At 44.7% G+C, this 18,936-nt stretch overlaps 1 protein-coding gene across 1 annotated transcript; it reads left to right on the top strand.

Moving 5' to 3' along the window:
• The first annotated feature begins 3,429 nt into the window (after window positions 1–3,429).
• On the top strand, window positions 3,430–18,320 carry LOC119653924 (hypoxia up-regulated protein 1). Its single transcript, XM_038059083.1, has 4 exons — window positions 3,430–3,623; window positions 14,593–14,942; window positions 15,028–15,170; window positions 15,256–18,320. Exons 2-4 carry the CDS (start codon window positions 14,599–14,601, stop codon window positions 17,520–17,522), a joined length of 2,754 nt encoding a protein of 917 aa, XP_037915011.1. The 5' UTR covers window positions 3,430–3,623; window positions 14,593–14,598; the 3' UTR covers window positions 17,523–18,320.
• Window positions 18,321–18,936: the final 616 nt, after the last annotated feature.

Here is an 18,936-nt window from a genome sequence, read left to right as displayed (position 1 = left end):
GGTTGAGCGTGTCTCTGCACTACCCCACCAACCGGGAAGATGTCGTCGTTGAGTACAAGGCCTTGGTGGCCGCTTGGCTGTCGGGGCTCGAATCACGCTCCAGCCATCCAATATCGCCAGTACTTCCGCCTGGAATACACTGGTGAAACCTGGGAGACCATACGACTTGGATACACCGTGTGTATTCGAGAAAACCCCCGCGCCGACTTGATCCGCCCGTAAAGAATACCGTGTCATAGTCTTGCAACACGCCGCCGGTCTTCCACTTTGCCCTGGTTGGAAGGTCCACAGCAAAGTTTCTCGTGAAGTTCAGCTTGCGTGTGACATGGTCCGTGGGGGATGCCCAGATTTCTCGAGGTATTTCATCTAGAATGTTGCTGTGGCCATAGGACTTCGCTGCCCAGCATCCGGACTCACGTAGTCTGACGACACTGCACTTCTTCTTCTTTTTCTTCAGCCTTTGTCCCGTTCACAAGCGGGGTCGGCTCGTCGTGATCGGCTTCGCCATTTGGCTTTATCGAATGCCTGATCTGGGTGCAATCTCGAGGCTTTCAACATATTTGATGAGGAGGTCTAGGGGGAGGAGATGCAGGAGTACATTGAGAGCATCTGCCGGGCAGGACTGCAGAGCCCCCGTAGCCCCTGCACACGCGGTTCTTTAAATCCTATTAAGCTTCGTTCTATTGTATTTCTTCTTCAAAGCCTGCCACTATACAATAGATCCGTACGTCAGGATCGGACGCACTACAGCGGTGTACATCCAGAGAACCATCCTCGGCCGGAGACCCTATTTCTTTGCAAAGGTTCTCTTGCAGGCATAGAAGGCTATACTGGCCTTCTTAACCCTCAGTTCTATGTTCAACCTCCAATTTAGCTTAGGATCCAGGATTACACCCAGATACTTTACATTAGAAGAAAGAACCAATCTTTGTTCATTCAGCCGTGGTAGATGGAGTTCAGGTATCCTTGTCTTGGTGGTGAATAGCATCAGTTGCGTTTTGGTTGGGTTTATGCTGAGTCCGCATCTTGCGGCCCACAGGCACACCTTTCGCAACGCTCCTTCCATGGTGTCGCTCATAATGGACAGAAACATCCCTGATACTAATATCACCAAGTCGTCGGCATACGCCACCACCTTCACCCCGCTGCTGTCTAATGAACGTAAAATTTTGTCCATTACTATTAACCAGAACACCGGTGAGATAGCACCACCCTGGGGCGTGCCTCTGTTCACAGCTCTGGTCAAGTGGTTGCCTCCCAGATCGGACTGGATTATCCTGGTACTCAGCATGGATACAATCCAATGCGTGAGATACCCCTCCAATCCAATACCAGTCAAGGCTTCCTTGATGGCGTTGGTACTGACGTTGTTGAAAGCTCCTTCTATATCCAAGAAGGCAGCAAGGGTATACTGCTTGTACTGCAGCGACCGCTCAACCGTGCCAATTACCTCGTGGAGGGCGGTTTCTGTGGATTTTCCTTTGAGTTAGGCATGCTGGGACTTAGAGAAAGGGGTTCTCTCCATAATCGACCTTAAGTGAATGTCCAGGACGCGTTCTAGGGTCTTCAGCACGAAAGAGGTCAGGCTGATTGGCCGAAAGTCCTTCGCGGACTCATGACCTCCCCCGCCCGCTTTCGGTATGAAAACTACCCGTGCGCGCCTCCAGGACTGCGGTACGTATCCTAAAGTGATGCAGCTCCGGCAAATCTCAACAAGCCACGGCACAACCCTTTCCTGCTGCTTCTGTAGCATGACTGGCATTATGCCATCTGGGCCTGGAGATTTGTATGCGGAGAAGCTTTTTATAGCCCAGCCGATCCTATCCCCGGTAATTACCGATTTGATAATCTCGCACAGCTGGGGTTGCCGCAAATCCTCCAAGCGAGGTTCTGACTCACAGTCCTCTTCGCTGGAGGGAAAGTACGTTTGCACCCGCAGCTCCAAGGTTTCGCTAGAAGATTCCGTCCAGGACCCTTCCGACTTTTTAAGGAAGGATGGACTCTTATGTTCCTTGGACAGAATCTTATTGAGCCTCGCGGATTCACTAGTGCTTTCACAACCCTTTTATACAAAACTCTCATTCGTCCAATCCCGACGAATGGCAATGCAAACACCATATTGAGTGTGTGGGTTACCAAAATAGAGAAGTTTGTAGCCATTTTTACCGCGTTCGCGTTCAATATCGCAGCTTTTAGCACCAGACCATCGAGTTTCTTGCAGAGCGCAGATATCAATGTACCTTTTCCGAAGGGTTCTTGCGAGTTCCTCGGTCTTTCCAGTTAGGGTACCAACATTTAGCGTGCAGACACGTATTTGTTTTGTTCGTTGTGTGCGGACTAACTTGCATACGTCCTGACGCCGTCCATGCGTCAAGAACCCTTGCCCATTTCTCGACAGGACCGGAGCTCGTCCTGCCGCGTCGACTGAGGTGGACGCCCTAGCATTTCGCCGAGGCTTGTGACTCAATCCGATCATCATGTTTGTAACGACATTGTATGCATTTTCTTGGTCGGCCTGTCGCGGGGCCTGTCACCAAGAGAGATCAGGTAGGATTTAGCATAGTAGAATAACTCCAACTATACTCTATTTATCTCTTTCCCTGATCTCAGCATTTTATTTTTGTTTTACTGAGGATAGTACAGAGTACGTTGTCTCAAACCCTCCTCCTTTACCTGGGCTTGGGAACAGCATACTATGTTAATAGCATGGCGGAGTTATTCAGTGCTCATTCTAGACTGAATTATCCTTTTTATTCCAAACAGCAAATAAGTTTAGACAATTGATTGATTTTCCATCTTTTTATATTTATACATGTGTTCGAATTTATAAGGCTCAGGTAAAAAACTAACAAGATTGGATGTTCTTTCCCTTCGCGTACTCTAGCCGTGGCTGCAAACTCCTTACATGTTTAACCCTGTAATTTGTGAACGACTCGGAATATCGGAAAATCCCTTTGCCCACATATTCTCCACTATATATAGATACAATTCATGCAAAAAAAAAATGGATTTCTCCAACCCGACACACGGGATGACCCCCTTAAGCACATGTTATGTGAAATGAGCACTGACATGCACCACCTTTTCACTTTATAACATGTAACCGGCTAGGCCGGATATCTCCGCAAGTTAGCGTTACAATTAATTAGTCACGCTTGAACTTTTAAGTTATTATTCCTTTTGTACCGCAAATGTATTTATTTTCTTTGCTCAATAAATAAATCTGAATTAATTAGCAAGTCTCCACTAGCACTGCATTGCCACCAGAAACCGGCATTTGAATTGATATTGCATCAGCTGACGGCAATGAACGTGGTCCAATGACGTCTCTCCACAACATAAACTAATCTAAGCGCAAAGGAGAAAGCGCCTCAATCACACTATCCCCGTCTCGCTCTTGTAATCGTCATTACCATTTGGTTTTGACAGTTCTCCCATCAAAAAGTACACTGAGTACACGTCAGTGGAAATTTGTGTGGAGATAGTTGTTTGCCTGACGGTTCCCTGCTCCTGTTTTGCGGTTTTTATACGAATCCCCGCTGAAATCAACACAGAAAAATAGTCCAGCGGTCGAGGAGGAAGCCGCTCGCTGTCTAGTGTGTTAAGTTTGTAGTGAAAATTAGGTAAGTTCGCTGGGAATTCGACCAGAAGTTAGGTCGGGAGCGGAGTGAAAGTGGTCGCCGCTAACCTCAACGTGAATGAATTTGGTTTTTGGCCAGCGGAATTTCGTGTGACGACGGCAATTTGAATGAAGATCGCAGTGATGCGTGGACATATTGCAATCGGGACTGGAAGATTTCGATCTGGGTCAGTTACAGCGCGTAGAAAGCTTCCGCATGTCGCCCGGGTTTTTTCTCTGGTCGCGTTGAATTATTCATGGTCGGCGTTTTGAAAGGCCTTGATCGATATTCGAAAGTAAAATTGTAGCGGGTTTGGGTTGAGTCTAATGCGAGGTCTTAGGTAATTGGGCATTCGAGATCACTTCCGAGACTTCTAAGGTATGGACTAAGCAATTGGAGGTATCTCCATGCTGTTCTGTGGTAACAGTCAACAATCTTGATCGGACTGAGTTTCCTCATGCATGGCGCAGTACTTACGATAATTAATGACAACGTTCCGCGATGAGCGACTTCAGAAATTGGTGAAACTCATATGACTTAACACGGTTAACAGATTGCATGGCCCTCTCACATTAGCAAATCAAGAACTGACTGCAATCCAGCTCACCCTGAATGAAACTTGCAGAATCTACCAGAAACGAGGCAACCACAGCGATCTTTTGGATACAAGGAGTAATCGGCTGGTAATCCGGACCAATTTCAACAATGGTGCACTAATCAGTTCTGCCCTTCTAAGAAGGGACAGGTCTTCATCGAATTCCCCAAGAATTGCCTTTTTGGTGCATCCCAACAGAAGTTAGCTAACCATGAACCACTGTTGAAAGTGGTGGATTGACAGTGCGAATTTTGACGAGTGCAACAAACAGGAGGAGAAGCCAGGCCTTGGCGCGAAAATTGCATAATTAATTTAGCTTTGCTCTGGGGAAATCCTTTTCTCCATCCCTCGATGAGCGTTACTTATAAAAGACACACATAGGACTTGCTTTACTGATTTTACACACCTGCATGAGACGTTATATAAAAAAGCCAACAACATCGCAGAGGACAGATAACGTATCTTATTGGGTTTCGAAGGAGCAATTTGAGAGTTTTTACCTCAGCAACTTTTCCAGTATTTGTCATTCCAATTGTTCCAACAGATCCTTTCTATCTTTAATCTGACCCTGTTAGCCTTTTCCAAAGAAAATTTCGCCACGTGTGCGTACCGTAACATAACGTAGGAGAAGGTTTCTCTCTTTGGAGATTGAACTTAAAAATGGTCTATTTTCCCCATTTGCTTATCTGCAAACTCCGCAGGTTTCCGGTGCAATAGGCTGGCGCGATGGACGATCAAAAACCAGAAGAAACCAAAGTCAAAGGATGTCGAAAAAGGTGTTACTACTCAATACATGGTCACCATAGTCCCCTATGTTTGGCATAACGCTTCAATCACGCCTAACGCGCCATCGTTGTCGGTTTCTTGCAATTGCTTCAGCTCGATTTTCTGAGAAACTTGCACCCTTCCTCCACTGTTCTGTGCCACGCAACTCTAAAGCATCTCTAACTCAACAGCCATCCTGTGGATGGTGGATTTCGATGCATGGAATTTCAGACGTTCTTTCTCAACTTATCATCTATCTACTGCCACTTCCCCCTTCTGATCAACTCGTGCAAGGATATCTAGTCTGTGTTCCAACGAAGTTCTTATTGTATCGGGTCGGAAGACCCCGACGACACGACGCTTGGATGGACTGATAGAAAGCTGAAGTTTCCGAGGAGCAATGGCATCAGTTTCCACGTCCTGTTCCCATGTAACAGCACAGAGAGGATATTGGGGCGGAGCAGCCTCAATTTGATGGTGTTGGAGTAGCTACGTTTTCAGATTTTGTACCAAGGATCGAAGGTATATTCAACGCTGTTAAGGGGGTCATCCCGTGTGTCGGATCCGAGGAATCGATTTTTTTTGGCATCAATTGTATCTAGATATTGTGTAGAATATATGGGCAAAGTGATTTGTTGATATTCGGAGTTCTTCGGAAATTAGAGTGTTAAACAGGTAAAGTGTTGCATGCCGGGTTTACGTCGATCGACGTAATAAAGCGCTTATTTATTGGTCCGAATGGCGTTCGAATGACTTCGCTAAAATCATAAGAATTAAAGCCAAGGCTTTACATGTGTTTCTTCAAGAAACCTAAGGTTTGTGGACTAGGTATAGCAGGTTAATGGTCAGTTAAATCAATATTCCACTTTTTAAATGGGTTTTTCTCGAAACTGCATAATGAAACCCCTGCTGCCACCTTAGCCCAAAATCTATCCATCGATATTCTTTGGAATTTTCACGACTTATTCAGAACACATTTCTATGGTCCGCAAACTAGGATGATTGCTATCCATTCAGTAGTTTTTTTTTTTATTCATTAAAGAAGCCTTGAAAAAACACCAAAATTCGCAGAAAAAAAAGTTTAACAAGGCACCGATAATTTAGCTTTCAATATTTTTTAATAATCCTAGTTTGCGGACAGTGGTTAAGTCTGCATGTTGAAATGCCGTTTACTTCACAGGGCCCTCTAGCATGGCACCAGAAAAAACACATTTTTTTGGAGATGAGTGTATAAGCTGCTCTATATTTCAGTAACGAACGATCTTATCGTGCTGGCAAAATTGCTACGCATGATCAAGACATTAATGAATATATGGTAAAAAATTCGTATTTGTATCTTCATCCAGTCTGTCACATAAAATTTCTAAAATAAAGCGAAAAAAGCCACCTTCACACGGGATGATCCCCTTAAACCATCCCCAACATCCTTTTCCTATTCTCTCAGTGGACAACCCCTATCACTACTGACCTCCTTCCAAGACCTGGGTGTAATATTCGACGACACATCAATAGAATATCCAAAATGTCTGGTTTTATTCTGCGTTCCTCCTCGAACTTCACCTCAATTCAGCCCCCCTTAACACTCTTCAATTTCTTTGTCAGAAACATCCTTGAATATTGCTGTGTTGTCTGGTCCCCCTTCCGCAATCGTGACTGTCGCATCCTTGAAGTTGTACAACGCAAATTCAACAGGACCCTCTTTTATAAAAGAACCGTCCATGGAATGACGATTCCGCACCCTCAATCTCCCTTGCCTGCAGTAACACCGTATCTTCCTTGTTATGCATACTCTTTTCAAACTCTGGAATTGCCTGATTGATTGCTCTGTCAACTATATTGCTTTCCGCATTGCTTCTCATAACACACGTAGTGTGGACATTTTTGATGTACCCTTCGCGGAGCTCTAGATTTACTTCCATTCTCCGATCCCGAGGCTATGCCGGCCCTACAATGCCCTACAGCTTGGGTCCTTTGACTCTGTTTCCTTCTCTAGTTTTAAGCGTAAAGTAACCCATTTACTTGCTCCTCCCTCTGACGATAATATCTAATAAGAAATTTGTTTTCTGTGCATTGTCCTCATTAAATAAAGATTAGAGTCAAACTCAAGAAGAATTTGTGATCCAAAAACAATTAAATTGGCTACCGAATGAATTCAAGTCAATATACGTGGAAACGCCTTTCCATACGTCGGGAAGATTTTTTGCATTGTACTCTGGCCGGTGGCGAAAAGTGACATCATGACGATCAGCTGGAGTATATATCAACATCGTTAGCAAAGCCAAATATCCATTCCTCGAAGGCCACGTTCTGCATTTGGAAGGATCGACTGAGGGTGGTGTACTATGAGCTAATAGAAGCTAGATCCAGGATCCTGTATAAACACTCTTCGTGCTTTGACGCCTAACTTTCTTCGTTTTTCTTTTGGGATGAACGGACGTATTCCTTTCCTTTGTCAGATCTAATTGCCGCCGTTTTTCTGCCAAACCTGTTTCCCATTGCTGTAACATAATCTTGAATTGTATCGGTCACTTCTGTTTTCGATTTCATCAGTCTGATAGCTTTCTAGCTATTAAATAATCGATGGCACAACAATCCATATTGGATCAGGGCCTTGAAGTGTGTTAAAGCACTTCATTCAAGACCGTAACGGTACACTACAGTAGACTGTAGGAGACAATGTCGTCAGCATTGCGCTCACCCGAGATTATTACCCTGATTTGACTCAGGTACTCATTTACAGCTGAGTCGACTGGTATCCGACGTCAAATCACGATACAAATCCCTCTGCCACCAGCGAGATTTGAACCGCGACCTTCCGTACGACTGCCTTGTGATCTAGCTATTGCTGACTTTATGTGTAACAAGGGCAGTTATAGTTGTTTTCATTTCTGCAACCCTCTCGATCATTGTACTCGTCGTACCTTTGAATGGTATAACTGCATATTAGACAGACCGTGACCAGGTGCTGTGACCCCTCTTCGGGAGAACGAACTCAATGGCGCCCGAGAAAAGATCATTTCAAATGGTTCCCCAATACTCATCAATATTCTCCTTCTCCTTTGCATCGGAATTCTCCGTTGGTGTGTAACACTGTACTATGAATTAAGTGCTCCTCATTCTTGACCGGAACCCCGCGGTCAGCATCTTGCATCAAACCAACTTCCTAGCAAAGTCTGGGTACTCCTTGGGGTTGCTGTAAACGTAAAACTAAATCCAATTCATACATACCTCTTTTAGGCTTTCTGGAGTGCAATAGCACAATCCCGCAAGAGGAAGTAGAAGAGCTTCCCAAAGTCCCAGAATCTAACTCCATTTGACCCCAGAATGTCCAGCGTGTGGCGTCCAAGTCTCACTCAAGTTGGAGAAAATGAGCATTCTGGGAGCCCTCCTTACGGTTGTTGAGAACGTACACATATTTTAAAAACTATCTCGTGTCCTTGGTCATCGGAGCTCGTAACCGAAAAGCCCATCTTTATTTGAGACTTGGATAACGTTTCATTAGCAAGAAGAGGAACTAAAATTTAAAGGTTGCTACCCCACAAATTTCTGTCCTTTTTAGTTGCCTTTTAGGACAAGTAGGAAATACTTTTACTGAATTCTTAAATTCAACTTAAAGGGCTGCGGATTCCTTATTACTTACTTCAGAAAATTTGGAAACACTTTGCGTCAGATCAAACCATACGGAATAACCATCAAAATTCCAACTAAATTGGCATACAGCCTTCTCAAATTTGCTATCCAAGCAAAACAACTGTTTGGGTTCGTGCAAAGCATCCCATCTCAAGTATCCCCCCATTTATAAAGCTGCGGAAATCTATGCTATTGTTAACGAAGTTCAGCTTGTTTGAGCTCCAGGGCACGCAGCATTCGAACTAATGATCTAGCACACAAATGATACCCTAGTGTGTGCACCCAAAAACGTCCTTCCGTCCTCGAACGATGGATTGAACATAATTACCCAAGTGGTCAGGGATGCCTAGGGTGAGAAAATCGGCAAACCTTTAGGACAAAGGGAACATTTTTCGCTAACATCTTCACAAAAGACAAACGAAAAACCTCCGGGTTCTGGGGAAATTCGCTTTCTTTTCACTCTTGATGAGCCTTACTAATTTATCGTTTGGGAAGTTTTTACTGATTTTTTGGGTCTCTGAAGGAGCAATACAAGAAATTTATCAACCCGCAATAAGCAGTTGTTCCAACGTTTTCCATTCAAATTGGTCCAACAGATTCTTTCCATCTTTGAACTGGTCCATTCAGCTTTATCCAAAGAAGATCCTGTCACGTGCAAAATACATAACATAAGGCTATGGGAAGGATCTTCTTTTTGGAGATCGAAGAGAGAGATAACGTACCATCGCGGTATCTTCGTCTGAGATCTGAGGATGTCGGGCAGCTGCATATGAAAATAAAATGGTTTCGTCTTCGCACATTGGCGATATATAGCCGAGACCAACAACCTCACTTTTTCCATATGGTAGTTTAAGGAGCATTATCCCGTTAAAAGCCCAACTAAGATTTTCGTGTAACCCTTTCTACGGATCAATAAAAATGCCGCTTTAACCACTCCGGATTCTTTCACATGCCAGCAAGATCTCGAATTTTTCCATTCGGCTTCGTGAATCCTTGTGAGTTCACCCTTCAAGGCACACTTGACAATGGATTTCCGGATGCCAAATGTTGGCTCTGGTTCCACCATTGTACATCCAAACGTTTCGCGAACCAGTATGTCAGCTTCCAGTGATATTTGAGTTCCCCTCGTCAGAAATGTTTCGTTCATCGGTCAAGTTTCTGCAATAATCGGTGGGTTTTTTTTTATGGGTGGAGGTGGAAATCTTAAAAAGACGCTGCTGCACCAGGCTGCAGCAGTATGTGGGATCCTCACCCACTAAAACCACCCACACTTCTCCGCCCATATCCTCGCGAGACCACCGTGAAGTATTACTTACCGAGGAGGACTCTGGTTTACACCAACATAACTAAGTCACGCGTCCGTCGCGCTTTCTGAGCTCGTTCCAATTCCTTCAGTTTCTGTATCGCAGTTACTGTTCCGCTTATCGCACTCCAGTTTGCTGTGGGTCTCAGTATCTCCTCCACGAAATTATGGGGTCTGATAACTGCGGCATTGTTTAACCTCCTCCTTTCATTCGCGAATCTCGGACAGTGGAACATAACATGTTCCAGGTCCTCAGGTGTAGCGGCGCATTCGGGCCAGTCTGGAGACTCATCCAATCCGAAGCGATACAAGTATTTCCTATTTCCACCGTGTCCCGTAAGGAACTGCGTTAAGTGGTATTTTGATTCTCCATGCTTGCGCTCCACCCATCTCTCAATACACGAGATCAGTGTATGGATCCAGCGGCCCTTTTCGGAATTATTCCACCGTTGCTGCGGTCTCCTGTATAGCTCTTTCCTAGTAACTTTTAGGAAATCCGCAGTCACTTCGGCCGGATTCACCTTCCTTCTCCGGTAGGGACAGTGTGCCCCATTCGCCAGAAGATCCAAGGGAATCATTCCCGCGATGACACACACTGCCTCACCTGATACCTTTCTATATGCACTGCACACTCTCAGCGCGATTGGCCGGTGTGTCGAACTTACTCTTCTTTGGTTCCCTGTGCTATCCAGTGCGCACGACCAGACAGGAGCCGCGTATAGCAGGGTGGATTTCAACATCCCAGCGATAAGCATCCGGTGATAAAATTTTGGCGCTCCAATATTTGGCATTATCCTTGCTAGAGATGAACTAGCCTTTGCTGCCTTTTCGCTAGCATAGTCAAGGTGACCCTTGAAGCTCAACTTGGCATCGATCATTACCTCCCGGGTATCTAATGATCGATTTTGAAACGACCTCGTGTTTACAAACCCGGATTTTGACAGTGTTGTTTTCCCTGTAATTGGTAAGAAGGATCGCCTCCGTCTTAACTTCCGCCAGGTCCAATTTCACCATTTGGAGCCTTGCTTTAATGGTATGAATGAATTCACTTGCATACAGTTCCATATCCTGGTGATCCTTCGCAACTACTACCACTGCCAGATCGTCTGCAAAACCAATCAATGTTGCCTCCCTTGGCACGCGGAGGCCGAGCGCTTTGTCGTACATTATGTTCCAGTACGGAGCTATGGGGAGCACCTGCTGTTACAATATATTCCTTCGGCCCGCTATCCGTCTTATATCAAAGAAGTCTCTTCGAAAGGTAACTCTCGATTCTCCGAACTAAGTAACCAAGGACACGCAGCTTAGACAGGATGCCCTTAATCCAACCCCAGTTGACTGAGTTAAAGGCATTCCTGACATCCAGCGTTACCCCCGCAGCACTTACCAGCGGCCAATGCCTCCCGGGCCACGTCCACGGCCGTTGAAGTGGCATCAACCGTGGACTGCGCCCTACGAAACCCATACTGCCGCTCTGACAGACCACCGCTAGCTCGACGAACGGAAGCAGCCTGTTGTATATCACTCTCTCCAACATCTTCCCCATAGTATTTAACAGACAAATAGGGCGATATGAAGAGGTTGCGCCAGGTGGTTTTCGGGGCTTCGGTAGCAGAACCAACCTCCGCCTCTTCCACGGGGCCGGAAACACTCCTTCAACCGTGCATGATTCAAGTGTACGTATGAACCATGCGGGCCTGATTTTAGCAGCCGACTTCAGGGCTTTGTTCGCAATCCCGGTGAATAACTCCACACCAATTGGCTTGATATCATCTTGCTATTTAGTGCTGATAACGAATGTCGGTATAGATTCCAAAGTGGGGATCTCGCCCTTTTTGTCGCAAACATCCTCCTGGAATATGGACGTCGTTTTTCCGGGAGGTCGGTGAAGATTATTATGTGTGTGTTCCCAAAAAACTCGTCGTCAGTTGTCAATCATTTTTTCTTCTGCTGATTACAACAGAGTAAGTGCTAAGGCTTTTTAAATAAAACAAAAACAGTGCATTGATTCTTCCAAATTTATTTCGTCGCCTTCAAAGTAATCCCCTCCGGCGGAAAGTATTCGTAATGCACCACACCATGATAATCGGATAAAACTGTTAACATAACCTTGATTTTGGACTTGCTTTGGCGTGGTTTTTTCGGACTTGGCTCCTTTTAGCACGGTAATCACTTTTAGGGTCGCATGCAGACATCCATGTCTCATCTCCAGTAATAATGCGTTTGATGGCGCCCTGATAGTTAGACGCTAACATGATGATCTTTTTCGAACAAATTTAGTTTTTTGGGTACCAAACGAGAACATCGACTCCCATAGCTTACATAGGGATACCAATGATAACGGACTACGGATTATTGAGTTAGCAGTATCGCACGTTGGAAGTACTTGGTTCGAATGGAAAGCGGTCCACAAACATAGGTGTAGCTCTCCAGGGGGGTCACTTTCAACCAAATTGACCACGTGCTGATCGAAGGCCGCCACCTCTCAGCCTTGATGAATGTCAGAACATCTAGGAGGGGGGGGGGGCAATATAGACCCCCCCCCCCCCCCCTCCCTACAACAACCAAAATATCGGCGAGTTAGAGGTTCCGCCAACTGAAGAGGACAGACAAATGCTGCCACCACCAAGCATAGAAGAAACAGTCCGTGCAATTCATCGACTTAAAAACCATAAGTCGCCAGGAGCCGATGGAATTACAACCGAATTGGTTAAATATGGAGGCGACCAATTACACCAAGCGATTCATCAACTGATGCTCAAAGTATGGGACAGCGAATCAATGCCTGACGACTGGCAACGAGGCATTATCTGTCTCATACATAAAAAGGGGGATATCATTCAGTGCAGCAATTATACGGGTGTCACGTTGCTGAGTACCATCTGTAAGATACTCTCCGCCCAGAACATCATTGGCCCATATCAAAGAGGCTTCACTACAGGCAAATCAGCAACAAATCAGATTTTCTCTCTGCGGCAAGCGATGGAAAAACTGTTGGAATATGGACATCAGTTTCACCATCTCTTCGTCGACTTTAAAGCCGCCTATGACAGCATAACTAGGGTAAAACTATACCATGAGAGAATTCGATATCCCAACGAAATTGATAAGATTGACTAGGCTGACCCTGACCAATGTGCGAGGCCAGATAAAAGCAGCAGGATCACTCTCAAGACCATTCAACATCAACAACGGTCTAAGGACAAGGGGATGCCCTATCATGCGTCCTCTTTAACTTAGCCCTGGAGAAAGTGATTCGTGATGCCGATGTAAATGAGAGAGGCACCTTCCTTTTCAAGTTCACCCAACTACTGGCCTACGCTAACGGTGTTGACATCATGGGAAGAACAACCCGAGATGTACAGTCTATGTTCATCCAGATCGAGCAGGCTATTGGCGCGAGATCTTGGGCTGCACATTAATGAAGACAAGACGAAGTACATGGTGGCAACGTCAGCCCCAAAGCCAAAACCGGAAGAACGAACAACATCAAATCGTACTGGTCAAACGAAAACAATGAAGATAGGAGACTACAACTTTGAGACCGTTGAAAATTTCTCCTATCTAGGGTCGAAAATCACAACCGATAATACCTATGACGATGAAATCCGCGAACTGTTGTTGCCTGTCAACAGAGCCTTTTTCAACTTACAAAAACTGTTTGGCTCGAAACGTCTCACCATAGGGTCAAAGCCCCTACTGTACAAGACAATGATCTTGCCAGTCCAATTGTATTCATTCTCCAGGTTCTCCTCCATAAATACCTCGCATAGCAGCGGTGAGAGAGGGTTGCCTATTGCTAGGATTCACTCATGCACGTGAAGGCCTTTACGTGCAGGAGTGACTCCTATTTCACATTCAGGAATAAATTGTATAAAACAACCTCCGGGGCAGCAATGAGCAACCCCCTCTCACCGCTGCTATGCGAGGTCATACGAGGCGAGACATGCGGCGATGCCAACATCAATGACCACATTATTTTCCGCTACACAAATGTTTGAGTGGCCTTTTAATAGCATGAAGTATAAAAACATAAAACTAGCAACGTTCATTGAGGACTCAAGGGTTTCCAGCTGACACGGGCTATATTGGCTGCTCTGATTTCGTATCTCAGATTAATGCTCTCAGCCAATGATGAACTGGGCTATGAAGCTGTTTGGCGCATCACTTTAACTTGTATGGAATGGCATTCCACAACTGGCGCTCTTTGTAATGGATGCATCGACGAGCATCTCAAATTCAAAATTTACCGCAGTATCGCCCACCCTGTTGCCCTCTATGGTTTGGAGTGTTGGCGGACTATCAATGACAATGAATGCCGCCTTGCGGAAATGGAAACGAAGAAGTTCGCGTTAATGAGAACTCATTAGCTAACATTAGTCTAAACATACAAGTTAATTGGAAGCGACCAAAAAACTGATGGAAACAACGATGGCTTTATACACTAGATAGTAAGTTGGGATCTCTCGACTCCATCGAAATCAAGCGTATGACCGACCAAAATGGCGCAATCAATCAAAGCAAGCCGACCCCGCTTCTAAACGCGACAAGGACTGAAGAAGAGGAAATATTGGATTAGTAAATTTTTAAATTGAAGCCATTATAGCACACTCCAGACCTCTAAGATCCCAACCTTAACAAAAATCCAAACTTCAACCAATTTTTTTCATCTATTTCAGATCAATATGACGCGGATATCACTGCTTCCAGCCGGAAGCACCATTACTTTACTATTACTTCTATCATTATTAAATATTTTCCAAATATCTCATGGAGCCGCCGTGATGTCTATAGATTTGGGTAGTGAATGGGTGAAAGTGGGCGTGGTCTCACCGGGAGTGCCAATGGAAATTGCTTTGAACAAAGAGTCAAAGAGGAAAACACCAAGTATTCTCGCATTCCGCGATGGTGTTCGCACATTCGGTGAGGATGCAGCTTCGATAGGAGTCAGATTCCCAGCGAACGCGTACTTTTATTTGACGGATTTATTGGGAAAGACGGTGGATAATCCAATTGTGCAGTTGTACAGGTAAATGATTGTGGTGGAGTAGATTAGTAGCGACTAATTTTGGGTTTCGAATTTCAAAACGGTGACTATTTTGTTTGTTCGATAGAAACCGATTCCCCTACTACGACATTGTGCCGGATGAGGAGAGGAATACTGTGGTCTTTAAGAGTGGCGACGATCTATATAAAGTTGAAGAGCTGGTCGCGCAAATCTTGTTGAAAGCTAAAGAGTTTGCAGAGGACTCAACAGGTATGTTGTCCGCCCGTTTCACTAGTCGCCTATAGAATCCTGCACCAAAATTCATCAAATTTAATCTCGCTTTTCCCCCCAACAGGTCAACAAATCACTGAATGCGTTATAATCGTTCCTGGCTTCTTCGGACAGTCAGAGCGTGCCGCTGTCATTACCGCCGCCCAACTGGCTAATGTTAAGGTGCTTCAACTGATCAACGACTACACAGCCGTTGCCCTGAATTTCGGTGTTTTCCGCCGCGGTCAAATCAATGAAACCGCTCAGTATTATATTTTCTACGATATGGGTGCCCAGAAAACTTCAGCAGCCGTGGTAAGCTATCAACTTGTGAAGGACAAAGCCACTCGCGAGACCAACCCAGTTATCCAGATTTTGGGTGTCGGTTACGATCGTACTTTGGGCGGGTTGGATATTCAATTGCGACTGCGTGACTTCCTCGCCAAAGAATTCAATAAAATGGGAAAGACCAAAACAGATGTCACCAAGAATCCACGAGCTCTGGCGAAGCTTTTTAAGGAGGCTGGACGTCTGAAGAACGTGCTGAGTGCGAATGCTGACCATTATGCGCAGATTGAGAATTTGATCGAAGATCATGATTTCAGGTTGCAAGTTACAAGAGAACAATTGAATGAGTTATGCTCGGATCTTTGGCCCAGAGTGCAGAAGCCTTTGGAGCAAGCCCTGAAAATGGCTGGACTGTCAATGGATGTGATTGAACAAGTGATTCTGTTTGGAGGCGGCACCAGAGTGCCAAAGGTTCAGGAGATATTGAAGGGTGTGATAAAGCAAGATCTTGGGAAGAGTTTGAATGCTGACGAAGCGGCAACTATGGGTGCTGTCTACCGAGCTGCTGACTTGGCTACGGGCTTTAAGGTTAAGAAATTCATCATCAAGGATGCAGTGTTATTCCCAATCCAGGTGGTGTTTGAACGCGAACTGGGTGAAGGAGGGGATGTAAAGCAAGTTCGTAGGATTTTGTTCGGGCAAATGAACGCCTACCCTCAGAAGAAGGTTATTACTTTCAACAAGCATACCGACGATTTCACTTTCAATGTAAACTACGCCGATTTGAACCATCTGAGCCCTCAGGAAGTAGCTAACATCGGTAAGTTGAATTTATCGCATGTGGAATTGAAGAATGTGGCGAAAGCTTTCGAGAAACATAAGGGCGAAAATGTAGAGTCGAAAGGAATCAAGGCTCACTTTTTCATGGGCGATTCCGGCTTATTTGATCTGACTGGCGTAGAGTTTGTTTTTGAGAAACAAAAAGTCGGCGATGACTCTGATGATGAGAGCACTCTATCAAAGTTGGGAAGCACAATCAGTAAGCTCTTCTCAGGTGAGAAATCTGAAACAAAGGAGGAGGCTAATAAGACCCAAGAGGCGACAGAGAATGTAAATAAGACCGACACGCAGTCAAATACAACACAATCTGCGGAAGCACCTAAAAACGAGACGGTCAAACTTGTTACAATCAAAGAGCCAGTTGAATACAATTCCAGGTATTTGTACACCCCACCTTTGACCGGATCGTCCTTCGATAAATCCCAAACGAAAGTAGAGGAAATAACTAAAATCGAGAGGGAACGTACCAGACGTGAATCCGCTCTGAACGCTCTTGAATCGCATGTAATCGATGCTCGTGAAAAACTGAGTAACGAAGAATACTCCAATTGTGCGACACCAGAAGAAATTGAGAAAATCCTAGCTGAGTGTACGGTCATCTCGGATTGGTTGTACGAGGACGGAGAGGATGCCGATGCTGAGGCTTACGAAAAGCGGTTGAATGAACTTCGAGTTCTTACCAATGAGGTTTATGCTCGTCACTGGGAGCACCAAGAACGTCCCGAAGCCCTCAAAGCACTTACCGAAATGATCTCCGGAGCAGAGAAATTCCTCGTCTCAGCCATGAATCTTACAAAAGACACAAACCCTGAAAAGGATGTTTTCACTCAAGTTGAAATCGACACTCTTAGCCGAGTCATTACAGAAACCATCGATTGGCAAAAGACGGAAACAGAGGAACAGGAGAAGTTGAAGCCGAACGAAGCTGTCCGTCTCACAGTAAAATCCATAACCGACAAAATGGCACTGCTGGATCGCGAAGTCAAGTATTTGGTCAACAAAATCAAGTACTGGCGACCGAAGAAGCCTGCGAAGAAAGCCAAGGGCGAAAAAGCTGACAATACCACAGCAGATACAGAGGGGCCGGGAAGTGGTTCTGAAGCGTCCCCTGAAGGTGACCAATCGCCACCAACGCAGGAAGAACCACCACTCGATGTCGATGAAACTCCGTTTGTGACGGAACCTAGCAGCGAAGAGGCGAAAACTCCGCATGGAGAACTTTAAAATTAGCAGAGAGTAAAAGGCTAGGCACAATTTCTTTTCTAGACATAGAAATCAGAGGAGGAAATTAAGAAATTTTTTTATCATGCAAATTAAATTATTTGAAGGAGATCCAGAAAAAAATCGTTTATACAAAATAATTATATTAAAATAAGAACGTGGCGAAGAAATAGTTTGGTTGGAAGAGAGAATTTGAGTGCAAGCGCTGGCTATCCGTTGCAGGCTAGACACCGGAGATAGAGATGAAAACACGAGCATCATTGGGGCTCGTGAAACATGAACAATTTTAGATATTCCGGAAGTCATTTGTAGTGATAACGAGTTGTCGGGACCTCGGTCGTTTTCAAAGCAGTTTCCTTGTACGTAGATCTATTCAATTATTCCTGCTTTCTCTCTCTCTCTTTCGTTCTTTGACCTCCAATCTTTGTTGTCCAAGCTTATACTTAAGTCTCTTTTGTTTCGTAGATTACTCACTCATTCCGCTGGACCGTGCCGTACCGATTGTAATGTTTTTTTTTGTTTTATTATTTATTATGCTTTAATTATCGACTGTTAGTCGTTACTTTGGCGTCTTGACGGAGGTATTTTTCTGCTTTCGGACGGGTGAAGAGTTAACAGTAGACGCGGTAAAATAAATGAGTATATTCCAGTTCAAGTTTTTTTTTCTATTTTTTAGATTTACCTTAATTTTCGTCTTATTCATAGAATTGAGGAGAATAAATGAATAAAAATTATTTATATGGCGTTATAATAACGACTTGATGAGAAATAAATGTAATGATAAATTAGAAACGATTTGGATTCTGTGAGTTTTGTATGGTCGACATTCAAGGGTTTTACTTTGCTATTCAATGGAAGGAGCCTTCAGGGCCGTGATGAACATAGTAAAATAGGTTCAGGCTGCATCCGGGTAGACGCCGGCGGACGTTTTTATCAAAACCCAGAAATGACAGTGAATAACCCACACATTAAGAAAAATCAACAACTCCATAGGGAGTTTAGCAATAGGGCCCACTATCTGAGCGGATCACCCTGGAACTACGTAACACAGAACCTTGGAGGAAGTGTGAAATCTTCTAGGAAAATGGAGAAGTAAGTTTAAGCACATTTCCAGAAATTACCTGCGATGCTGTTGGGTTCATGGCAATGATATAACAAAGTAGCCGAAAATAACCCAACGTTCCTTAGCCGCATCTTTCAACTGAATGGAGACCGAATTGAGTATGCGTTCCAAAGGCTTCCAAATTCTGAGATTTATTCGCATAAGCCGAGTTGATTTGCCTAATCCAAGAGCTGCTTCTGTTGGCTGCTCTGATGACAGAGTTTAGCTTCCTATCAAACCCTTTCCGTTGATCAAAGACCGCTGAAAGGTATTCGTTAGGACATTTTGTGGGGCCACAGTCTAGAGCCTCATGAG

The sequence above is a fragment of the Hermetia illucens genome, chromosome 4, assembly GCF_905115235.1.
Source record: "Hermetia illucens chromosome 4, iHerIll2.2.curated.20191125, whole genome shotgun sequence".
Taxonomy (NCBI): Eukaryota; Metazoa; Arthropoda; class Insecta; order Diptera; family Stratiomyidae; genus Hermetia; species Hermetia illucens.
This window is presented reverse-complemented; position numbering and strand designations above follow the sequence as displayed.

Excerpts from the sequence above, each read along its gene's own strand:
- LOC119653924 (XM_038059083.1), top strand. The coding sequence starts at position 14,599 with ATGACGCGGATATCACTGCTTCCAGCCGGAAGCACCATTACTTTACTA. Across the intron at positions 14,943-15,027 it reads CCAATTGTGCAGTTGTACAG|AAACCGATTCCCCTACTACG; the intron begins GTAAATGATTGT and ends TTTGTTCGATAG. Across the intron at positions 15,171-15,255 it reads GTTTGCAGAGGACTCAACAG|GTCAACAAATCACTGAATGC; the intron begins GTATGTTGTCCG and ends TCCCCCCAACAG.